Raw genomic sequence first — 25,377 nt, forward strand, 5'->3', positions numbered from 1 at the left:
ATTTAGAAAAGCAGTGAAAACATGGCTCTTTACCTGTTAAGTCAGCATACCACCTTATCGTTAATTCCACTGCTCATCGAACTTTAGCGCCAAGACACCTCCGGGCAATCACGTGCTTTATAAATATGTAAATCAAATCAATCAGATCAGGTCTATTCCATGAAATAGGTTTTACACTGGCCTTTTAACTCCTCATAATGAGGCAAATACTCCCATAATGGAAAAATAGGGCTTTACAATAAACAGAAATCTATTCAAACTTCCAACCACAGTGCCCTAAAAATATGCTCAGGTCAATGTTGTTGGCAATGATGTGCCACAAGAAAGTGTTCTAATTTCTTTGGTTCCATAACTTTAGCAGAGGTGTTTAATTTGTGAATGATCAGCTACCGAGACTGCATGCATTAAATAAACACATATTTTTAAAATAAACATATATTTAAAAAATGTTCCTCATCAAGAATGAATACTGTTTGATATCCTTAAAAGGAAATTATTGTACTTGGAACTTATAAAACATGGGATATAAAAAGAAGCACTGTTTAAACCATAATTTGCTCATCTGACACTTTGCTCATCTGATACCTAATTGCACCAGAGCACCTCCTCTTTCCACATGATTACTAACAAACGTTATTGCTATAGCCTTTCTTTCCACCATCACCTGTTTAACAGCTGGAAAGGAAATGTTGAGCTCCTAAACCTTTGGGGCTGAGGACTGCTTACTCTGCTGTTCTGCTAACCCACTAAGAACAGAAACACCATTATGGCATTGTTTTAGCAGAAAGTATACTTCCCACTACATTTTTGCCACCACCATTCAATTTTGATCACCTGCAATCCAAAACTGTTTGCATCTTTGAGGTAGCTTGAAGTTTCGTTTGAAAATAGTTCTGCCTGTCTGTGGTTTTTGATTGCAATACCTCTAGCTCTTGAATGGTTCATCCCATAAACTGGTTCTTATTTTTGTCATTAAACCAAGGAAATGTTTTGTGTTTCTATTTTAGCTAAAATCTGTTTTTTTTTCAGTTTTGAGCTTCGGGAGTTGGAAAGTAAGCTGAAATCTGCTTATCTGAACAGAGAACGTGCTGCACAGGTTGCCGAAAAAGAAGTATTAAAATATGAACAAATGGTATGTATTTTTTTGTTCCTTTTTCTATGTATTCAGTCCATCAAACTAATCTGCAGCCATAATTTACTTTCATGCCAAGTTACAACCACTTATTAAAAGTAATGAAGACGAAGCTTATCCCTGCGCTTACATATGGATCAATAATTTTCCGAGGAAAAGATAGCCAACTGTTGGATAAATTACAAATAAAAGTTTTTATGCAAATTTTTAGAATTTCAAAATATGTTGGACAGTCTATAGTTGGACTGGAATTCGGTTTCCTAAACCAAATATTGGTAAGACAAGCTGCATTTTTAAAATGACTATTTTCACTTTATTTACCGGACCCTGAGTCCCTTGCATATATGTGTTGGCAAGAAATTAATAAGAAGGAGTATACCAGACCATGGAGGTCATATTTTTCTTTTTTTTTTTTTTTTTAAACCGTTTATTACAAAACTCAAAAAATATACAAAGATGGGCCTACAACCTTCCGGCCGGCCGCTAGTAAACAAAAGGAGCATATGATACACATTGTAGAGCGCGCGTTGCGGCTGAGGAAGATGCACAGGAGTTAGCAGCGTTGATAGCCACACCTTCCGGACCCCACTGTACGGTTTCATTTTAAACTGAAATAACAACCAGAAAAAACAAAAACCACAAGGCAATCTACAATCAGAAATAGCAGCATGTGCTCCCCTGAGAGGGGGACCCTACCAATCCATAGGAGTATCAAGAAGGGGAAGAGATCAGGATTAGGGCTGGGTAAAACTCAATGCCCGGAACAGGGAAGATGGGTCGGCTACGGGGATGGGGCAGGCGACGGATCGGGCAATAACGGTGGAGTACAGATTCCCCCGCGGTAGGCGTTCCAGGGGCCCCAGACTTTCACCCATGTCCCAGGCTTACCTCTCGCAACATACACCACCTTTTCCCGAAACATGCACCAATCCATATGCTCCTTCCAGGCCGAGACAGTCGGGGACCTCTGAGATCCCCACAGTTGAGCAATATCACGCTTGGCCACCATATATCCCAGAGTCACCCACCACGTCTGTGGCGCCGAGTAGTCGGTAGGTTCCCACACATTCAACAGGCATCTCCTCGCTTCGGGTAGCAGCACCACATGCGTAACCACACGCAGGACCTCATGCCTACCACGCCAGAATCGCTCCACCTCCGGGCATTCCCACAATATATGCAGAAAGGTCCCCAAAGCGCCACACCCACGCTTACACAACCCGTCCACAGCATAGCCCATACGCAGAAGCCTCGGCCCCGTCATGTAGACTCTGTGGAGTATCTTGAGCTGGACGAAGCGAAGGCGGGCCGGTATGGCCACCTCTTTCGGGGAGGCCACCGCAAGGGTCCAGTCCTCGTCGTCCAGCTCCAGTCCATCGGCAACCCAAGCCTCACGAAGGGCAGTCAGCAATCCCGTGCGGTCATTGATCAGTTTTTTGTAGATCAGTGAGATCGTGCTGTCCGGAACGTGTCCATCCAGCACTCTATCCTCCAGGGGGGAACACTCGGGGATGGATGCAACGTCCGGGAAGACGGAGCCCAGTGCATGACGGATCTGCAAATACCGAAAGTACTCCCTGCCATGCAAGTGGAACTCAGTCTGCAGCATCTCGAACGTTTTAAATCCTCCCCTCGTCCAGAGATCCCCCACCTTGCTAATGCCTATCATGTCCCACTTCTCGAAGCCCTTCGAGGTCCACAGGGAGCCCAACTGCTCGGACGCGTATAGTGGTGACGCCCGGGTCAGACGATCCTTCCACCCCATCGCCACATTAGCCGCGTGCCACACTCGCACCATGACACGCGTAGGGCCGGTCAGCCGAGCGTCGGGCGTGCTGGAGTAGAGCGCTCGATTATAGTCCCCACCCGGGAGTAGCATCTTATCCATTTCGAATGCCGGGTTTAAAGCGGGCCCATACAGGCCGTGATTAATCGCAGCCAGCTGGGAGGCCCAATAGTATCGTTTGATATCCGGGAGGGCAATCCCGCCGTCATACCATGGGAGCGTCAGCTTCGCCAGGGCGATACGCGGCCTCCCGTCCCAGAACAGGCGGCGCTGTAAACTCTCCACCTCACGGAAGTAGCGCGCTGGGACGGGGTCCATAGTATTCTGCAAAGCGTAGAGGAAGCGCGGCAGAGACATCATCTTAAACAATGCCGCCCGGCCGAGCGGCGAGAGCGGCAAGCGCCGCCAGCGCGTGACATCTTCCTTCAGGCGCTGGAGGGGGGGAAGCAAGTTCCGATCATACCGGGCCTCCGGGTCCAGAGTAATGAAGACACCCAGGTACCGAAATCCCTGCGGGGCGATCTGGATCGGACAGCCCCGCGGGAGAATGGGCGCCTCCCCAGAGAGAACATACACGCACGATTTAGCTCAGTTGATGACAAGGCCGGAGTTACGACCAAATGAATGCAAAACATCAACCAGTACTATAAGTGAGTTACGTGGGGAAGCTAGGTACAAGAGGATGTCATCAGCGTATAGGGATACGCGGTCCTCATGCTCGGGGGTCCAACGGAGACCACGGATGGAAGGCTCCCACCGCAGCCACTCTGCCAGGGGCTCCAAGGCAAGCGCAAACAGGAGCGGCGATAAGGGGCAGCCCTGCCGCGTGCCCCGGCCCAGCTCGAACGGAGCCGATACTCTACCGTTCACCACCACTTGCGCCAATGGGCCCGAATACAGCAATTTGACCCAACTGATGAACCCTGCGCCAAAGCCAAACTTCGCAAGCATCGCCCAGATGTATGGCCATTCAAGCGTATCAAACGCCATGGTGGCGTCCAGGGATGCCAAAATGGCCGGCTCCCGTATGTACTGAACACTTACAAGCACCCCATGCAAACGCCGCAAGTTAAGAGCTGTGTTACGATGGGGAATAAAGCCGGACTGATCCTGGTGAACCAGTTCGCCCACCACGCCGACCAGCCGATTGGCCAGGACCTTGGCGAGAATTTTAGGCTCCGCGTTCAGTAGCGAAATGGGCCGATAGGAGGTAACCCGGTCCCGAGGTCTCCCCTCCTTGTGGATAACCACAATTGTAGCCAGACGCTGGTCCAGCGGGAGGGAGCCCACCGAATGGGCCTCCAGGAACATCGATCGGAGATGTGGTGCCAGCGTATCCGGTCTCAATTTGTACAACTCGATGGGGAGACCATTAGGACCCATGGCCTTGCCGGAAGCGACCGAACGTATGGCCAGGGCGATTTCGTCGGAGGTTGGAGCGGCGTCCAACGACACTCTGTCCTCCTCCGAAAGGGAAGGCAGCGCGATATCCCTGAGCAGGGTACGGGAATCCTCTTCAGAGCAGGAAGACACCGGGGAATACACCCCACGGAAATAGTCTGCGAAGCAGGAGACAATTTCTTCCGGCTCAGTAACACACACACCGTCTGTTTTCTCAATCAGCGGGACTACACGACTCGCTCTCTCCTTTTTGTCCAGCCACGCAATCAATTTACCAGCCTTATCACCCACATCATACAATCTCCCCTGTTGCTCTCTACTGAGGCCCCTGGCTGCCTCCGTGACGAGGGCCCTATAGGCCGCTTGCTTGAGTTGGAGGACATGTAATACGGCATCCGTCACCCCACTTTCTAGATTACCCTCCAACTCGGCTATCTCAGCTTCCACCCGGGTCACCTCCTCCCGCTCACGCCTCCGGGTGTGGGAAATGAGGGACAGGGCCTCTCCTCGTAGTACTGTCTTGAATGCCTCCCACAGTGAGACAGCCGAAGGCACGGACCCCACATTCTCGTCAAAGTAGCGCTGGAGGGATTTAATCAATTCAGCGCGAATAGTGGGGTCGTGCAAGTACCAGGGATTGATCGGGACCACCCTACCCTCACCCCTCGGAAAAAGGTCCAGGTGTAACAGGAGCGGGGAATGGTCCGAGATACCCCGTGCCAAATGGCGCACCTCTCCCACCCTCCCAACATAGGCCGCCGGGACCAGGACATAATCTAGTCGTGAGAGACTACCATGGGCCCCCGAATGGAAGGTATACTGTAACTGCGTGGGATGTTTTAAACGCCAGCAATCCACCAATCCCAAAGTGTCCAATAGACCAGAGAGCCACGCTTGGGCCCGGGGGAGGTCCCTAGGGGGGTGACGATCCACAGTCCCCGAAACCACCGCATTGAAATCCCCCCCCACCACCAGAATCCCCCCCGGAAGGCCAAGGAGGAGGCGCCCCAGGTCCGCAAAGGTAGTCGACTGCAGCCCCGGTGGGACATATACTGACACAAAAACCACCACTTTGCCCTCCATCCTTCCCACCAAGACCGCAAAACGTCCCCTGTCGTCATGGAGCACCTCATCAATCTCCAGCGGAAGCGAGCTCTTAACCATGATGCCCACACCCCTTGAGCCAGACGTAAAGCCCGAATGGGCCACTAGGCGATAGCCACGCCGATTCATGGCGCAGAAGGAGTTGCCAATGAGGTGTGTCTCCTGCAAAAAAACTACATCGGGCGAGATTCGCTTCAAGAACTGCAGGCCCACCCCACGTTTAATCCTGTCCCCCAGTCCATTCACGTTCCAGGACAACAGAGTTAGTTCCCTACCCCCCATCATAGACAAGAGCCACCATTCGTCCCCCCGAGAGCACTATAGAGCTAGCACAATGATACTTTTGCCTTGTGGTGAAAACAAACACCCCCCCATCCCTACCCGCCCACCCCAACAAAACTCCCCCCTCCCTGCACCCCTGCATGAGCCCGAACAGCCCCCCCAACGTGCAGTGTGCCTGTCGCCCCATATATATAATAAAAAACTAGCTAAGCCCCCTAGAGGAGGAGGGAGAACCCCCAAGAGACCCCATACAACCTCCATAGGAGGGGAAATTATACAGACAGATGCTTAATCGAGAGTGGCAACATTTCTGTCCAGAGTGAAGCCCAACATCACCCCCTCAGTCCCGATCCAGTGTGCCGTCCCCCCCCGCCGCCCCCCCCCCGCCCCCCAGATCACGATCCCCAGACAGAGTGTCCAGCCAGTCTCCGGCCGCTTCGGGGCGATCAAAAAACTGCGTGCGACCCTCTACCTCCACTCGCAGCTTGGCTGGGAAGAGCATTGCGTATTTAAGGTTCAAGTCCCGAAGACGGCGCTTGACGCCTTGGAAGCTCAGTCTCTGCTTCTGGACCGCTGGGGTGAAATCCGGATAAAAGTTCACCTCCATGTTGTCAAGCTTAACCGGCCCCAAAAGTCTGGAGGCTTGCAGGATAGCGTCTCTGTCCCGAAAGTTGAAAATCCGGGCAATGAGGGGCCGCGGAGGGGCTCCGACCTTCGGCCTTCCCCCGGGAACCCTGTGGGCCCACTCCACCGCGAAGAATTTACTCAGCCCCCGTGGCTGGAGATGGGTAGCGATCAGGTCCTCCACAAATAGGTCCGCCGCCGCTTCCTCCCGTCCCTCGGGTACTCCGATGATGCGGATGTTGTTTCTCCGGGCCCGACTCTCGGAGTCCTCCATGCTCCGATCCATAAGCGCGCTCGCCTGACTAAGCCGGCGCACCTCTGTTTGTAGCGCCGCCACATCAGTAGTAAGGCCCGATGCGGTGTGGGCCAAAGAATCAACTCGGTCGTTGGTCTTGGAAAGATCGGCCCTCACCAGGCCAACATCCACGAGGACCGAGTCGATCTTCTGTGCCAGTGTGTCGAACCGCTGGCCTACCGAGGCCTTCATCTCGGCAATGGCGCCCATGACATCCCGCAGAGTCAGATCCGTGGGCAGGTCCGGGGCATCAGGAGGGTCCCCAGGGGATTTGTGCGGTCCGCCGGGAGATCCCTTCTGGAGGGTATAGCGGTCCATACTGTTGGCCTGATGGGTGGTGCCACGCCGGGTCGGCTTGGAATTTGCCCGGTCTCCATCTTGTTTGGTGGCCATGGCCACTAGTCTCCCGGACGCACCAGTCACGTCGTGAAGGGCAGGCAATCAGGGCCACAAGCTCCGGGGGGGGCCACCCCCGATCGGCGGGGTGGGTCACAGCCGGCGGGCAGGCCAAGTCTCCCAGCGAGACCACACCAACACAAAGAGCCCCTCGACCCAACCCTGCAGTGATTGCAAGGGGGGTGCGAAAGCGCGGAGTGCGTGACTCGCCAGGCCCGGCCCGCCGCTGTTGTTCACTTTGTCACTGGGTCACCCCTCAGCGCAAATCCGGGGACTGGCGAGGAGAAGGCCGCAGACTTCAATCGGTGCTCACTCCGGTGTCCGAGGTCAGATTTGACAACGGGAAACGGGTGCCACCTCAGCTCAGGCTCACCAACACATTCCCCTCATCTGAGACAGGATAAATTCAGGATAGTCGTGGGAGGTTGCGGAGGTCCTCGGGAGCCTCGCACCTACGCGGCCATCTTGGTTGCGCGCTAGGCTCCTCCTCTCATGGAGGTCATATTTAACGGAAAGTTTGAATACTTTTAAGCTCCAACCTTTAGACAATATGATTAGAAATAAAACCATTTTAAATCAGTCAACTAAATTGGTATCATTAATATTAGATCAGGAGCAGACTGTAAGGAAAAAGCACGCCTGGTCGGTTATTCATTCGTATAATAAAATTGAACCCCAATTCTATCTAACATCTTGCTTGAAACCGGCAGTAAGGGATATATTGCTTAAGCTTAGTTTTGGACACCACCCAACAAAAGATGGTACACCTGGATGGGTACAAGTTTGGCAATCACAAAAGTGTAGATTATGAGGTTATATTAATGAAACGTTATTGCACATTGTATGTATTTGCCCCAAATTGTGTCAAGAAAGATTAACACTTTTAAAACCAATATTCAATGATCAAGAGGTGAGAACGTGTCGCCAAGCCATAATACTGTCCCTCCAAGGGCGTATCATCAATTTAACAGTTAACTTTGTCAAATGTATCCTTATAGCTGAGAAAAAACAGGCTCAGGACGATGTTGTGGTCATAATAAGAATAGAAAGCGGCTATGATTCCAACTATATTGTTTTCCCCTATACTGGCAATGTAACTTGATTAAGTACCTAAGGTTCAGGGTAATTTTAAGAAGCATGGATACGCTTTATATTTTAAGCATTAAGATCATAACTGGACCAAACGTTTTAGTGTATGCTTTGCTTCTTTTAAGGGGCTGTTTAAAAACCAGAGAGGGGACTCAAAGATTATCTGTATGGATGGGTTTACTAATATGTATGGTGAATAATAATGAAATGTAATGTTTATATTCGGTTATGAACAAAATACCTTTTTATGGTATTTTATGTATTTCGAATAGTTATAAAGATATTTTAAAACTTCCTCATTATCTTTAAGGTATGTAAGAAATTGCCTTGTTTTATGAACTGCGTTGTTTTATTGTAATGATTTTAATTAATCGGACAATAAAGAATATATATATATATATATATATACATCTATAATAGTAAGTAAAGTTTTCATGAAAGCAATAAACGGAACGATTACTCAGCTTAGTAACTTTTGCATTCTGCGTTCTTCAGTCATAAGTGGGTGCCCCACATGTAGGTTATAAGGAGCTGTAGAGTGCATCATTTTTGGACTTTAGTCTGCTTATAAACGAACATGAGAGGCCAGTGGAGCATGATGGAATTAATTGGGTTGGCCCTCACTGTCACCATGAATTCCTTATTTATTGTTGTTGCATTTTTGCTTTCAGGGAAAGAATGTTTAGATAGTCAGTTCATGCTTAACCAGATCAAGAGGCAAAGGTGGGGAGCTGCATAGAAATGGTACCCATTAGTAGGCCGCCAGCTACTGGCATTTTAAACAGGCCAATTTCGGCGGGGAAATTATTTCACCACGTTAGTGACCAGAAATTGAGATCAAACGAGTGGTTTTCAATCAAGGAAGCTGACCGCCTCAAAGAAGTCACAGTTTGCATCAGTTTTATAAGCACTGTTTCTGCCATTTGAGGAAAAAGTCTTACATTTAGGCATATACAGAAAAGACTGGGACCCTGAATACATGTGGGACGGATTGGCTTGAGATATTCACCCCACCCGGTAAATACTGTTAATATGTTTACAAGGTGCAGCAAATACCTTCCGCTTCAAGTTTTTCACAGATCAAACCAGATGCAGAATGGGTATGCAAAGCACTGATTACTTCATGTTTTGCCTATTTTCTGTGCGTTTTCACCTGATGAATTGTGGCAGGTTTGTTCCGATCCCTGCACAAACTCCTGTTTGCATAGGGATTGGAATTTAAGACCCAGCTCGTAATCAGGGTATTAAAATTCTGATAAATATTTGATGCTCGTAAGAAGCCAATGGTGACCGACATTACTTCTGGAACAGCATTTTGCCATGCACAGCAGCTAGTATGTCAGCTACTCTGGTTCTCTCAATATGCTTGCTCTGCGGTTGTTGTTTTCCAATCCTTGTATGCTGCTTCTTGTTAACTTTTATAGCGCCAACAGTATTCACATTAGGGCTCCTAGATCCCTGTTTGACAAGCACTTTTACACTGCTGATGTTTTTACTCCTATGATTCTGTTGGGTGATTTTAATTTGCATTTCTGTCATAGCTGAAGGCTCACTGACATGGCTCTTGTTCTTCTTTCCAAAACTCACTTTGAGCATACTACTCAGGTGGAGTTGCTTAACGCCATTGTTAATGATTATAATCTGTATGCTCTGAATGGCGGGAACATGAAGACTGGTTCTAGTGCTACAATACTCATGTTCACTGGGAGAGGTGCCTCCACTGTGATAGATTTTATTTTTGTCTCTACTGTTTTATTACCAACTCTGATCACATATAAGGTACGCTGGGGCATACGAGTCATCAAATTGTACTGACAGATGCCTTATCTTGGGTATAACCCAGCCCACATTGTTGTGTAGTTCCTATAAATCTATATAGGATCTGCGAGTTTAGATAACATAAACTAAGGTATTGGTGTCCAGACTGATTCCAGATTTTTGCTCAGTCTCTTGTGCACACTCGTTCTCTGAGAGATATACAGAATAAGCGGAGGGGAGGTTTTCAATAAGTATTATATTGAACCAGCATCATTCTAGTATAAAATACATGTGCTGCAACAACCACTAGACAGAAACAGATTAATATGATTATAAGCACCAACAGAGTAAATAAAAGATAGAATTCTACCATGGTGCTAAAACAGTAAATATATGCAGGAATATAGATAAATGGCAGTAATCATGAGTACTCCTGAGATGCAAATCCTAACTAAGTGTACCTAGCATGTATGTACATATATAGCCAAGAATTCCCCTAGGAAAGAGCTAACCCCATTGTCTGATGGGAGTGAATGAAGGACCCCGTCTTGGTCTCAATTGGACCCCCGCGAGGGATGTCAGACCACTGCGTGCTGGAGTGTCTGAGTGCAGGGACCTCAGCAGCTCGTGTAAGCATGGAAGCTTCTCCTCTGGTTTGCCCAGTGAAGCTGTGGTGACTCTATATACCCAAAAGGTGCCCTCAGGGGGTCTACCTAGAATGGTACTGTGGGCCTGTCGTTTAAGGGTGACATTGGCGGTGACTCTTGTACAGAGTTATTATACAGAAGATGGTAATCCTGCTGTGATATTAAGAATCCTAATGCATAATAAATGAGGCTAGTATTTCGAAGAAAACCACACGACATTTCTTTGGTACATAACTAGGTAAAAGGTCAGAGCCAGAACAGTTATGTAGTACAAGGTAGGACAAATGTAGCTAAAAGTTTGTATATCTACCTAGGCCTGTATCTGGGTACATTGTGGCTCATCACACCCACTCCTCATCCGAAGGACGATAAGGTAAATAAAATATATTCCTGTCTAAGAAGCATAAAAACAATTGTTAAAAAATGAATGTAGTTTTTGTTTTAAAACATGGTATGTGTATAAACGCTGTAAAAAGGTAAAAAGCTCTATAAGTCCCCTAGAAAGTCAATATACTGTTTAGACCTACTGAGCATATTGAAAGCCATGTTGCTCAGTGAGAGCAAGAGAGAAAAATAAAACAAGAATGATGTTGTCTAATTCCCAATTTGGGTTGTTTTGGAAAAAGGCCAAATTGTTCCTATGACACGGAGCGACAAATGTTTGTGTCCTCTGTGGGAGACAGAACACCACCACTGCTGCTTGCTTTTGCAGATGACGGTCCTTGTAACACCTCTTGGATCAGGTCAATGCTGCAAAGTTGATCTTCTCCAGTTCCCACAGCCGTTGCTGAGGAAGACCTTGATGCCTGTGTACCTGCTGCAGAGCCGGTGTCCATTACAACAGGAGCTGAAGCATCCCGTGGTGGCTATTAGAATGCCGCCATCAACATTGGAATACGCTGAGGACACTGCAATACGTGGGCCATTTATGGGTCCAGTAGTTCATCTACGTCCAGAGGTGCAACCGATAGAAGTGTTAGACATATATCCAACACACATTTGTATCCACAAAATAGGCAGCTGAGCACAGGCAAGACACAGTCAACCTAGACTAATCTGAACGATAGGAACCAATGCTCGCTTAGCTCCCGAAGCCGAGGTGCGTCCAGATGGAGTACCATGCGTTCATGGCATCGTTGCACAAGGAGTGCCTTTTCCATCTCTTTGGAAACTGGAACGTCAATTGCTTAGCATAACAATTAAAACCAGGTTACCCATTGTAAGTAGTAGGACCAGTGAAAGCCCTCCAAAAACGCTTCCCAACACGGAGTGTATAAATGATGGAATTACTCTGAAAATCGTCTGAAAGGTACTAAATAGTCCAAAACCTATGCTCTTAAATAGGTGCACTATCCCACTCGTATCGGACATGTTAAAGATACGATGTACCATTTCCCCGAAATGGAGCGGGAAGTCCGGACTAGTGTCTGTATCTCAGCTGAATACCTTGCAACCTGGAGATCAAAAGTCTCTCGGGCTGAGTTTAAGGCCACATCCTTCAGTAAAAGCATGGCTTTCAGTCTAGTCAGAGAATCAAACCGTACAAAGGAAATATTCAATGAAGGCCACAGCGCTGCCTCTCTGACTGTGTGGGTCAGTGGAAACAATACTTGCATACAACATGTAACCCTTGAACTAACCGTGACTAGATATGCTATGCCTGGCAGAATTCCACAACGACCTTTATCATTCAACATCAAATAAAACTCCCATTCGAGAGTAGTTTGAACACCGGATGCATCTCGACAGCTGGAGATCCTTGCAAGTGACATGATAAGTTTGCAACCGAAGCATTGCATGCTTCGTGAAGCATAATATCCTGACAAATTAGAGACCCCCCTTATAGAATTCTCACAGTCGGAACCACTGAGAAAAACTTCAGTGTCCCCATTCCTGCATCTGAATCTGTAAGGTAAATTCCAAGATTCATGTATAAATTCCTGTTCCTTTGCTTAATACCTGCCTACCTGGTGGTACTGTGGACGGTATTGAAATTAGAATGTCGCGACTGGCAGTGTAATATAGCTATGGATGAACCATTCTGTGGCAGTGGTGTCTGTGGGGGGTGTGCTACAGTGGAACCCTACATCTGTTGACAGATGTCACACTTAAGGACAAACCCCTTGATCTGCAGAAGTAAAACTGTTGCAGTAATACTTGCGTGAGCTGAACCCAGACCCCCATGTGCAGCTAGAATTAAACCTAATCTGCGATCCATGTTTGGTATTACTCTATCCCCCACTCCTGAAGTTTGAGCATACGGAATATTTTGTGCATCTAACTTGTAGGAGTACTTGAGTGGAAAACCTTTTGGCAAGGCTGAGCTGTTATTACGCGTAGCGTGACAGCTACCATTATCTGTCGGTTTATCCTCGTACTCGAACGAGTGATTGCAGCAATGGCTGCAGTTCTCACTGTTGCCATGGCAGCTTCATCAGCCAATGAATTTCCTTCAACGTGTACGCCAACACACTGATGACTCAGCGTATGAATCATGTGAGCCCGTGGCAAGCCTTTTTTCAGCTCTGCCACTTGTTCCCAAAGCAACTTGTGCTGTATTGTGCAACCTCTAAACCCATTTTGCCCCCAATAGTACAGATATTCGTTGTATGACCGGACAAGTAAAACGAATCGCATACAATGTGTGTGGGGATTTCTCAATTTGTTTTTTTAGTGCTAGTATCAGGGCTTTTAGTTCTGCCAGTTGTGCCGTGCAATCTCCTAGAGACTGCGCCTGCGTATTGCTAGGACGGGACTTGCCGTCCCGCATACGTCCCTTTACAATCACACATGCTGTGCTGTATTACTGTTTACTTCCTACAGCAGGCTGGTCAGATACATCAGTGTGAATGATGTATTCATACTGGTCTAGAGGCATTACTTAATTTGGGAGACATTATTCTTGTTTGTACTGCAGGAATGCTTGTGTTTTTAATGTAGAATCAAACTTGTAGTCCACATCCGTTGCAGTGAGAGAATTCGCCCGCTGTATCTATCTTGGATGCAGTGCTTTCGTGTTTGGTTTGCTTGCTTTGGTAACAATCTCTAAGGTAGGTACTGGAGTCACAACAATTATCTGTTTCCCCTGAGTTAGTGCTCTTTCTCTCACTACAGCAGTCTGTACTGCAGTCAGTTTGTTTTCTGTAAATCAGGGGTCTCCAACCTTTTGTGTAGGGAGAGCTTCTTCTGGTCAGTGAAAATCGCCGTGAGCTACTAAACCCCAAGCAACTCACTCATTTTTCCGAGAGACCCCCCACGCCCAGTTTCATAGACTTTAAGCCTAATTTCTTCAGAGCCCATACTGTTGCAGACCCCGAGGAGGTGGTCTACATTTTTTGTCCACATCTGGATAGGGAGTGGCTCCTATGTACAGGAACATTTTTTAAGGACTTTCTTATGCCCTTGCCAACCCTTAGGCATGACCACAGACGTGGGTTTTGGTGCTTAGTTTGAGCCGCTGATTTCCGGTGCTTGGCACCGTATCTTTATTGTCAAAACGTGCACTTATGTCAGTCTGCCACATGGTGGTGGTGGTGTTTGTCTCTAATTTAGAGATGAGCACAGCAACAGTTGTTTATTAATTCAATGTATATAAAATATAACCAAAACCTGCATCCCAAGCCATTCTTATATCTTTGGGTGCTTGGAATAGTCTAAATTGTTACACTTGTAGGAGCGTGATGGCAAGTATTTGTGTTAGTACTGGCATCGCTGGCAGGGTCAATTTGTGGTGCAAGCTGCAGTGGCCTCCTAACTTTTTTTTTTTTTTTACAGGATTAGCAATAAAACTAGGGGCAGTATCTAGAGTGGACCCATGCAGCCCCACTCTCCATCAGAGAGACATTTAGCCAGGCCTTTGGTCTAGGCCGGGGCACAAATGAGGGTGGGTGTAGTTAGCCACTGTGCCTAATTTTGTGTAGAGTAGTAGACCCTCAGAAGCCTACTGATGGGGTGATATGGGAAGCTTCTGCACCCTGACTGAGCGCCAGGTCAGACTGCAACACACTCAGGGTGTTGTGGAAGGTATTGTAGCAGTTTCACACTAACAAAGTGTGCCCACATGCAGCATCCTTGGGGGGTTACACTGTAATATGAACCTCCAAGAAGGTATGTGGCAAAGGTAAGCCACCATTCGTGCAATGCTTTACAATGTATTAATAGTCATTAAAGTGCAGCTCGTAATGTAACTTGGAAACATTCAACAAACCCTTCTTTAATCCCACTTTGTGTTTGTGCGCCCCCTTCTTGTGTGTGCCCAGTACAGACCGGACTGGGTTACTCCCTGCTCTAGCCTAGTGTTTCTAGTAATCCTTTGAGGTAGTCAAGGTGCTGGGGAGATTTTAGCAATGAAGCACAACATCTGTGTTTCATGACAGGTAGTGCCAGGCCTCCCTCTGAAGTAGGGACCTCCCCAGGAAGGTTGGAGTCATATGCCCTACATGTGATGCACCCTGGAACTCTGTGTTGGATTCCAAAAGTCACCCTCAAGGTCACGTTAACTGTGGCTCACCTTCTTCGTAATGCACTGATAGTGTGTTCTCAAAAGCCTACCACGGGCCAGGGCCTGCATCAGTAATATGTGGCATGCGAATGTACAACGTTCCTCCCATATTTACATATGGCCATCTTTCATACAAATGAGGAACTTTCATTGCACATGTTTATCATGTGAGGGGCCACTCCTGTAATACAGACATGTCTTGGTAACTCGTGATGTCGTGTAGGTGGGTGGGAGATACCGGCTGGAATCTTTACTGTTACGTGGTAAAGTTCTGTTTTGCTGTACCCTGGAGTGTAGCTCAGTCGTCAGTAATGCAAGTTTGGAAATTATTTTTCAGCACTGGCACTGGCGATAGGTAATGGTGCAAGAAACAGCTATCACTGTTCTCACAAGGTTGTATGCTGCACAAGAAGATTTGTTTACACACACAATAACTTCAGCACTTTTCATTGACGTCATCTCTGTGGCTGGATCACCGCGAGATTCATCACAAAACGCTGCCATCAGTGGCTGCCCTCGGTTGAAGCAGACCCCTTGAGAGGAATATTTGCAATGCTTGTACATGAAAGACAATGACTTTCAAGAACTTGTCACCGAGTTCTGTGTTGTCAAGCACTTCATGAAACCCCTTTCTCAAAAGATCCCTTACTTTAGAAAAAGAATGTTCATTGTTGACCCTGACTCTTCTACACCTTATCTCCGGCACCGGATTCCTGATTCCTCATACTGCTGTGCAAACTTGTTAACCAAATTCTCATAACCCGCCTTAATATCTTGGATAATTGTCTTGAGGGTGGCTCCGGCATGCTTAGAAGGAAGAAGGTCCTGCCTGGCCATCTGTAATTGCTTACTTAATTTATTAATGGCACTCTAATGTTTCCACAAACTTGCTGCTTGAACATGTGTTTTACTGCAGGCTGCGGTGCCTTCGAGCTCTTTCAGAGCAGTTTACCCACCAGAACCATGTGCCTGTTGTCTTTTTATTCAGCACATGAGCCAAGGGCCCACCACTCTACACAGGGTGCTCGGAAACACTGCCCAAGCACCTGGATGGGCACGGTGACCCCTCAGCTCCACACCTGGCACACAAAATGGGGTAGCACACAGATGCACATGAACGGGTGCGGTTAGGTATGGTTGCCAAATGAATGGGTGTCACTTGCGGTTCTATTTTCGTATCATGTCTGGGCCTTTGCACAAAGTTAACATTTGCACATATGGAAGTAGTGAGGCATCCCATGCTCCCGTCACGTCTGTCAGCTGGAAAAGTTAATGGGCTGAGGGAGCAGAAATAAGGAGAGGTTTGCCGTGCTTTTGGAACAGTGGTTTCTGGGACTCTGCATTGGCACAGCACTTATGAGAGGTGCCACATGGTGGCACTGTTTGTGAAATTTAGACATAAGCAAAAGAACACTTGTTTATTAATTCAATATACATTAAAACTCATCACCACTATATTTATATTCCTTGGCTTAATTACTACTAATTACTAAAGTACTCTTCTTTTTGCGTGCCCTACTGAAGTACGTCTATAAATATTTACATACCGATCTGCTTCATTTACTTCGTTACTACTTTACTGGGCATATTTGGAACATCACCGCAGCGCAAATATTGTTTTCTTTAAAAATGACCTTGTTTTGTAACATGCCGAGTCACACAAAGGTGTTCAAGGGCATTACAAATGAATACAAAGAGAAGTGGAAAGTGAGGAGAATGGGGCCATTACATTAAAAAACAAGTTTCTCTGAAAAAACGGCAGCAACTGGAAATAAGAACGTGTTGTGCTTTTTGCCTCGCAGTTCCATCTACAGTGGAAATAAAGACTTTTCTCAGCTTCTGTAAGACAACATGAAGTGTCGGGTGTGCTACCGCGGCTTACCTCTGCTCTGCTGAAAAGGGCAGATGGCGTGGGTACCGGCAGTTCTATACTGCTTGCCTTGCTCGACCTGCAAACCAGCTAATCTGCCCAGCCACGCCTGATGCAGCTCCGCGCTATCACCCTTCGCACTCGTGACTCACTCACTGAGCGCGGTGCCAGTGAGGAAAAGGCAGGGGGCGCATAGACAGTCACGCTGATCTGCACGTAGGAAGGAGAGGAATGTCATCCTCTTCGGCCTGGCCCGCACCACCCCGGCTAAGCTCAAAGCCAATCTGAGCAGCTAGTTTGTGTGAGGGTGGGCAACAGAGCCTGAAAACAACCTAAACAGCCCAAACAACACTAACGGGCTACTAAATTGACCAGCAAGCATCACGAGCTACTCACAAGATCTCGGCGAGCTACCGGTAGCTCGCGATCGACCAGTTGGAGACCCCTGCTGTAGATGCAAAACGCATTTGAGCGTTTGTGTACAAATGTGATTTATATGCAATTATATGCAATTGGTACCTTCAGTGAAGGTAAGGTATATGTATCCTGATTGAACCACTATTACACGGATCACTAAATTTGTGGTGTTTACACGTGTGTGAAAATGTTTGGAAGCTATCATGTTGGCTTGTATGGAACGGAGAATTTCAGTGTGTTCCTGTGTTCAATGTCGGACTGAAAAATCAGGTCTAATTAAGTCGTAGAAAGTTTTTTCATTTTCTGCGTTATCCAAAACATATGTTCTGCCAAAATTTAGGAATCCTAAAATGGACTGTATATTTTTCAGAGTCTTTGGAGGTAGGATCAGCGCACATTTTTCTAAAAACATTTAGCTGCAATGCTTTTTCCTTCACTTGCGAGCTCATATCCTAAAAATAGGACATTAAGGTGAAAATATTTTGATTTTTCAAAAAGTTAAATGTGTAGCTCTCCGAGGTTTATCCCAAAATTATGTTGTTTACCTTGTTCAAATTATCCAATAATTCACCATTTGTCAGATAAATATCATTTACATAGGACAACGCCTCCCCGTCAAAATTTTGAAGTAACTCTGAAACTCTTGCTGAGAACAACCTGGGGCTATTCTTATACTCTTGCAATCTACAAAATTGGTGTTGAGAGCCTAGGGCCGAAAATGCTGTCAAATATCTGCTTTCAGGTGATATATTTTGGCAAAAGAATCCATTTGAGATACCTACTGTTCATTAATGCGGCACTGTGTGCATTTTGTACTGCAAATTGTTTTGTGCATGCGTTCAAATGCCTGTAGTCTAAAACTAGACAGTATGAATTGTCGGGTTTCACTACGGGAAACAAAGGATTATTCATGGAAGAGGTTAAATTCTCAATTACCCCTTGGTATTTAAGTTGATCTAAGATCTCCCTGACTTGTTTCTACGCATAATGTTTTATTGGGTACTGCCTTTTTGGAGTTGGAGTAGTTTTTACTGGAATTTCCTGATGAGGTGACTCAGCATCCCTCGCTACATGATTGTGGTATAATGCGGGAGCTAGCGCTACTTCCCGCTTCTTCGTATATAAATGTTCCTGCTGGTAATATTACGGCTTCTCCTTTTGGGCAGCCCATAACAAGTTCAGGTGGCCAATCTTTTTCAGCCAATAGAATATGGTATCCATATGTCAGGTTTTCCCAAAAGAGACCTTTCATTTTCCTGGATAGGTCCCCCTCCATTTGGATTGCTATTTCATATAACTTATGCGGGACACACCCCTAGTATCAGGTGTTTCCACCGTGATATGTTAATTCAACGCTGCTGTCAACAGAAATTCCATCAGGTTCTGCCGAGCTATTGTTACTTTTGCTGCGCTGTCTAGCATCGTCAGCGCCCATTCCCCGTTCAGTAGTTGAGTCCTCAGTAGGCTGGGCAATTCTTATTTTAAGGCCAGCTATCTTCTTTTTAAATTAAGGTTTACTTTTAGGTTTATCTTCTTGTTTGATAATGTAGTCTGAAGTGCAATGTGTGTCTCTTGACTTTGCTCTCTTTTCTGATCTGTGTTCTGACCGTCCTTCCCTCTCACCGTTTTTTGATGAATCCTGCAAGGAGCGTTAGGATTATGTATCAGTATCCTGATACCTGTCAGGCTTTTTAATGTAATCATGATTTCTAAGGTTATATTTCCTGTCAGAGAGCTGTTTGGAGACCCACCCCGTGATTGTGATGTATGCTGCATTATTTTTCATATTGTTTATTATCCCATTTCTTTTTAGAAGAATCCAGTGTTTGCTTTGAGTTACCCTTTTCAGGATTACCCAATAATTGTGGTTTCACAGGTCTAGCTCCCAAGTTATTTCTACCCAGTGAAAGATAGATATTTTTTTTATCATTTTTGGTAATTCTCGCTCCTGTTGTGCAAAAGTGCATTCCATCAGGCGTTGGCATATAGCCACCGCTGCTGCCTCCCCTTTTATGTGTGCTAGCATAATTGTTGAAACTTGGGCCAATTTGCCTATCAATTTTATCCCTAGGTCCAGGGCAGGTTCTGCTCCGTACTTGTTCTGTATTTGTTTCAATACTTCTGGTATGACTGAAATTGAGGGGATACCATTCGTTCTGGTATAAACAGCAGCGAAGACTGTACCAGATGTGGTACAATCCTCTAATGGGGGAGCTATTCCCATTGGCAAGCGGATTGTCAGAATTCTATGTTTTTCTTGCGGGCCAGTGTGTAGAAAAACTGCCTCAAGCTGTGCTGTTTTCTGTGCTATCCAAAATGGCATTTGCTCACAATTAGGGGTCGATTCTGATCTCGTAAGTAAAACATCCCGACCGAGTCTGATCCAGAATGCTATCCGTATGACTCAGAGCACTGGAGTCCGACCGAGCAAGTACGATGCATCCGTATGCTGACGGACTCGGTTCGATCGGACTCCCATTGAACTCATTGGGAGCCTGTATACTGACCACGTACACAGGCTCCCATAGCAAAAAAGGGTGGGTGGGGAAAAGCATATGGGGTGCCCACCTCCATGCTTGGATTGAGGGACCCATGGACACCCCCCGTGACCAATTCTGAGTGCCCCGTCGAGAAGAGGGGGGCCTGCTACGTCTCCCCGAAGTCCGATTCCAACAGCAGTTTAATCTCACTGAGACTGAGTTGATACGGCTGTCCATATCGTGCATCCTACTTGCTCGTTCGGAACCCAGCTCCATTTTGCGGCACGATTTAGCTACGAACGAGTTGTACGGAAAGGATCAGGTTCGGAAACTATTCGGTCGACACGGATGAGATCTTTACATTGTATTTCGTCGTTCGAACCTGTATACGATTCAGTCGGAAACCAGGGCTACGAATCGGATTTGGCAAAGCCGAATCCGATTCGGAGGCCATCCAAACGACATCGGAATCAGGCCCTTAGTGGGCATTTTTTCCATAATCACGTTCAACGTTTGTGGGGTGATTTTAGTTGCAGTCCTTTGTATTTGACCTGCTTGAGTGACCCTAGTAGGTTGATGTGTCAGTGTTCGCATAACGAACTGTGGAAGATTTCTGTATAATTGTATTATTTCTTTGTGGAGCGGACGTAAGTCTGCTGCTGGCAATGTATCAATTTCTGGATGCGTTATGTAAGCAGCTAGGACCAGCCACATCGCTTCGTCTCTACTGTGTGGACCGAGTCTCACTTTTTCTTTGGTATGTGGGAGGGCGCCTTTAAACCAATTCATATGCTCTTGGTCTGTTAACTGAACTTCTATGTCCTCGTATGGAGCTTATTCTTCAGGTGGGTCATCTGCAGTAAAGGTGGGAAACATGTTTGTGTATGTGCGTGCATCTGCAGGTGGGAACTTAACCCAAGAATAGAACACCACTGTCCTGAATTCCTCGCGTGTGACCCAGTCACAAAGGTAACAGTCCCACCTAATGCTGGGACTCCATATTCTGCTAATTTTAAAGAAAGTGCATTTCTGCAATTCTCTATAATGTTCAGAGCACCTTCCTGCTCTTCTTCCCCTGCATTTGCAGCGCCATCCTGGACATACATTGCGAGCGAAAGGAATTTCAAGGAAATAGAGATGAGGTCTGTGCACAATGTAGGGAACTATAATCCTTCAAGCTTGAATATTCCTACAGCCAATACATAAGGTATACCTACTCGGCTGTGGCGGATTGTCCCGCCCCAGTCCGGACGTCTCTGTGTAAATGTGAGTAAGGGTCTCTGAGAAAGCATGACTGAACTACTCAGATTTGACTGTTAAATAAGAACCCACCCAACATTGGCAGCGCCATGTCATGTAGTTCCTATAAAACTATATAGGATCTGCGCGTTTAGATAACATAAACTAAGAGATTGGTGTCCAGACTGATTCCAGACACCCCCCAAAGGATATGTTAGTCTGTAAACTAGCTAGCTCACTGTGCCACTCTAAGCCCCACAACCCTACCAAGGAGCGAATAGTTTCTGGCAACTATCGAACATGACAACCCTGATCCCTCAGGGATCGTCGAAACAGTGTACTACTTTTCCCTCAGGAACTTGTGCCCACTCATTCTCAGAGAGATATACAGAGCGTATACCAGCGTCATTCTAGTATAAAATACGTGTGCTGCAACAACCATTAGACAGAAACTGATTTATACGATTATAAGCAACAACAGAGTAAATAAAAGGTAGAATTCTACCATGGTGCTAATACAGTGAATATATGCAGGCATATAGATACATGGCAGTAATCATGAGTACTCCTAAGATGCAAATCCTAACTAAGTCTACCTAGCATGTATGTAGGTGTATATCTAATAATCCCCCTAGGAAAGAGCCAACACCATTACCTGATGGGAGAGAATGAAGGACCCCATCTTGGTCTTGAATCGGACACCCCGCCAGGGATGTCAGACCACTGCATGCTGGAGTGTCTGCATACAGGGACCTCAGTGTCTCATGTCAGCATGGAAGCTTCTCCTCTGGTTTGCCCAGTTATGATGTTGTGCTTATATACCCAAAACGTGCCCTCAGGGTGTCTACATAGAATGGTACTGTGGGCCTGTCGTTAAAGGATGACGAGAGCGGTGACTCTTGTACAGAGTTATTATACAGAAGATGGCAATCCTGCTGTGCTACTAAGAATCCTCATGCATAATAAATGAGGCTAATTTTTCTAAGAAAACCATACGACGTTTATTCGGCATTTAACTAGGTAAAAGGACAGCGCCAGAACTATTTGGTAGAATAAGGTAGTACAAAAGTAAGTAAAAGGTTGTGTATCTACCTTGGCCTCTATTGGGGTACATTGGGGCTCATAATACCATCACAAATCTTTCTTGTGGGCTGGCGACTCCACATGACCAGGGACGTAGACTTAGATGGAAGGGTATAACCCTGAATCTTTTCATCGCAAATTATTCAGTCTTTGCCCTGGTGCTTTCTCTGCATGCCTTGATGACCGGCTCCATAATGACTCGTCCTCGGTCCTTTGACATATATTTAAAATGTGAGGGACCTTCTGTAAGAAAGGGCCCCTTTTTGCATGGTAACACCCTACTTTTTGCTTGATATCAGATGCACTTTAACTGAATGTGTAGTGGGGCCCTGCCAGTCAGGTTCCCAGTGCCTGTATTATTTCCCAAAACTATACCTTTGTTTCCACGGTTGGAACACCTCTGGCCTGCATACAAGTCCCTTGTAAAAGGTACCACTGGTACCAATCGCCTTGTGACCAGAGAGGGTCTCTAAGGGCTGCAGCATGTATTATGCCTCCCTTAGATAACCCCTACCTAACACATACACACTGCCATTTCAGACTGTGTGTTTTGGTGTATATAAAACGTAAAAGTCGAGATGGCACACATCCCTGTGTGCCATGCCCTCCACCACTGCATGTGGCAAAGGTAAGACACCCCTCTAGCAGGCCTCACAGCCCTAAGGCAGGGTTCAATATACCACAGTTGAGCGCATAGCTGCATGAGCAATATGCCCCTACAGTGTCTAAGTCCATTCTCAGTCACTGTAAGTGCAGTGAAGCAATATTGAGTACATGGGCTGGGAGTTTTTCATTACGAACTCCACCATTCCATGATGACTTTACTAAACGCTAAGAAGTTTGGTATCTAACTTCTCAGCACAATAAACTCACACGGATGCCCTGAAAAACGACCAACTCTTCTAGTGTCCAGATGACTGCAAGGTCTGCGGGAATAATAGTAGTTAGGAGAGGTGTCGCCCCTTTTAGCCAGGCCCACCCCTAAGTTGTCCAGAGCTGAAGTGACCCCCTCCTTAGAAAATCCTCCATGTTGTGGATGAGAGAATTTTAGCCAATCAGGTTAGGGGATGCCCCCTCCCCAAAGTGAGGGAACATGCGAAGGGTGTAGTCACTCTTAAATTCAGTATTTAGAGGCATCCCGAACCTTGATCCTTAGATTCCTGCGACCTAAGAAGGACGAAGAAGACGGTGTGCAGCAAAGCCCGAAGATGACTACTGATTTGGCCCAGCCCTAGCAACCTGTTACCCATTTAAAGACCCTGCAAAGCGGACAACGCCTGTTGTGTAGCCAGCGACTTACAGAAACCTGAGGAAGACTGCCTGCTTTCACCAGTGCCAGTTGAGGATGTGTGTGGAGCAAATTGAGTAAGTGGGTGGAGTCAGTGGAGGAAGAGGGTAGAGCCGGGAAAAGTGGATGGGCCTCCTACAAAAATTTGAGCACCTGGACCTAATATTTTACAAATTAAGCACTGCATAGCTAGATACTTAAGTTATGTCTCACTGTTACATTAGGCCTGTCTTTCCTTCTGTGCCATACATTTCGGTGCGTAGAATTTTAGTAGATATTGTGGGGCCTTCGTGGTTTTAAAACCACAACACCCGTTATTAAAATGTATGTCATTTTCTAGTCCTGCGTTCAGCTAAATTAGTAATCCGGTTTACTTTAGAAACTATCTTGCTCTGTGGTTTTCATTTTACTTATTACAAGCACAGCACTGCCACCTCGTGGATGGCATAGTACAGAGCAGTATGTGAACTTGTTTTATGATATTTTGTGACTGTAGTGCACATTGGGGCAGTTTTTAACATGTAAAGACAAGCTCTATCGGTGTCTTGAAAGGTATGGGGAACTTCATGTATTTGTGTTTGCGGCACACAATGTTTTTAGAATTATCAGGGAAATTAAAGCACGAATTGGAGACTAGTTCGTCTCATAAAACAAACCATACAAGTGAACTCGGAAAAGTTGCAATGCATCTGGATATTAGATTTGTAAAATAATCGGAGCAATGGCCATGAACATCTCAGATTAATACATCAATATCCAAATGTAGGATAGAATTGTTAGCTTGAAACTTCGTGTTTTTACAAGTGGCATTTTTGTTTGTTTTAGTTAGGTTGGTTTTCTGCTCACATCTCCCCCCCCCCCCCCCCCCTGCACTTGAGGGAGATCAGAACAGGAGTATCTCCATTGTAGGTGCTACACACTGCACTGAAGAGGAGCACAGAACAGGGATTTCTTAATTGCAGAGTACACATTGCCATCCATTGCACTAGAGGGCAGTCAGACTGGCATGGCTCCATTGCAGGGATGTATTGGGGCCATCCCCTTCTTTAAAAGAGAGCTCATAACTGCATGTGGGGTCACCGACTGTATAACAGGGAGTTCAAAACTGGAACCGTTCCAGTGAGATGGGAAGAGGTGCCATCCTCTGCACTATAAGGAGACCATACTGGGATAGCTCCAGTACAGAGGGCTGCTATGCCATCCACTGCACGAAAGTGAGAACACTACTGGGAAGGCTCAGCTCACCAGAGGGAGATCAGACCTGGGATAGCTCTTGTTACTGTCCTAGAATGAGTTCAGAGCACCAGTAGGTCTAGTGCGTATCACTGAGAGAACTTCAGGGATAACAGAACTGGACCGGTGCAGAGCAGGGTGCTTTAGCATCATCCACTACTGTACCAGGAGTTCGGAAACTGGGATAGCTCGAGTACAGGGATAGAATGGGGTCATCCACTGCACTAGATGTGCTTGCCATTTTGAAATAAAAAAAAATCTTGCAAATATTTTTCTGTCCATTTTCCTGAATGAATTACAAAATATGCCCCTGTAAACTTTAAATCCCCTGTCATGGAGCATCATCTGTTTACATTTCTTTCGATTGGTTGCCTTCTCTGCTCCCACTGTTTGCTTTTCAAGAACTTCTTTTAAGGTAAGCACTCATTGACAGTGCATGTGTTTTTGAGCTGTCCCTTTGTGTACTTTTCTCCCATTTCACTCCATGTTGCTCTGTTGCACGCCTGTTTCTCCCCTCTCGCTCCATGTTGCCATTGCCCGTGTGCTTCTCCCCATTGCTTTACCCACCTGCATTCTCCATGTTTCATCCCCACCTTCCTTCTGTCTCGCTCAATGTTGCTTCTCCACCCCAATCCTCCATGTTGTTTCTTTCCAATCACTGTGTAACTTCCTGACCATCCCGCCCTACATGTGTTGCTTCCACACCCCCACCCTGCCCCATGTTGCTTCTGCACACCTCCCTCCATTCTCCA

The 25,377-nt window shown here is 46.4% G+C and overlaps 1 protein-coding gene across 1 annotated transcript in view; it reads left to right on the plus strand.

The window, feature by feature from the left end:
- Positions 1–25,377, plus strand: part of MNS1 (meiosis specific nuclear structural 1) — a 240,942-nt gene that overhangs the window by 41,799 nt on the left and 173,766 nt on the right. Inside the window, exon 4 of the mRNA XM_085644126.1 lies at positions 1,030–1,132. Coding sequence (XP_085500252.1) covers positions 1,030–1,132 — 103 coding nt within the window. The remainder of the gene's footprint in view (positions 1–1,029; positions 1,133–25,377) is intronic.

The sequence above is a fragment of the Triturus cristatus genome, chromosome 3_1 (genome assembly GCF_964204655.1).
Source record: "Triturus cristatus chromosome 3_1, aTriCri1.1, whole genome shotgun sequence".
NCBI classification, from domain to species: domain Eukaryota; kingdom Metazoa; phylum Chordata; class Amphibia; order Caudata; family Salamandridae; genus Triturus; species Triturus cristatus.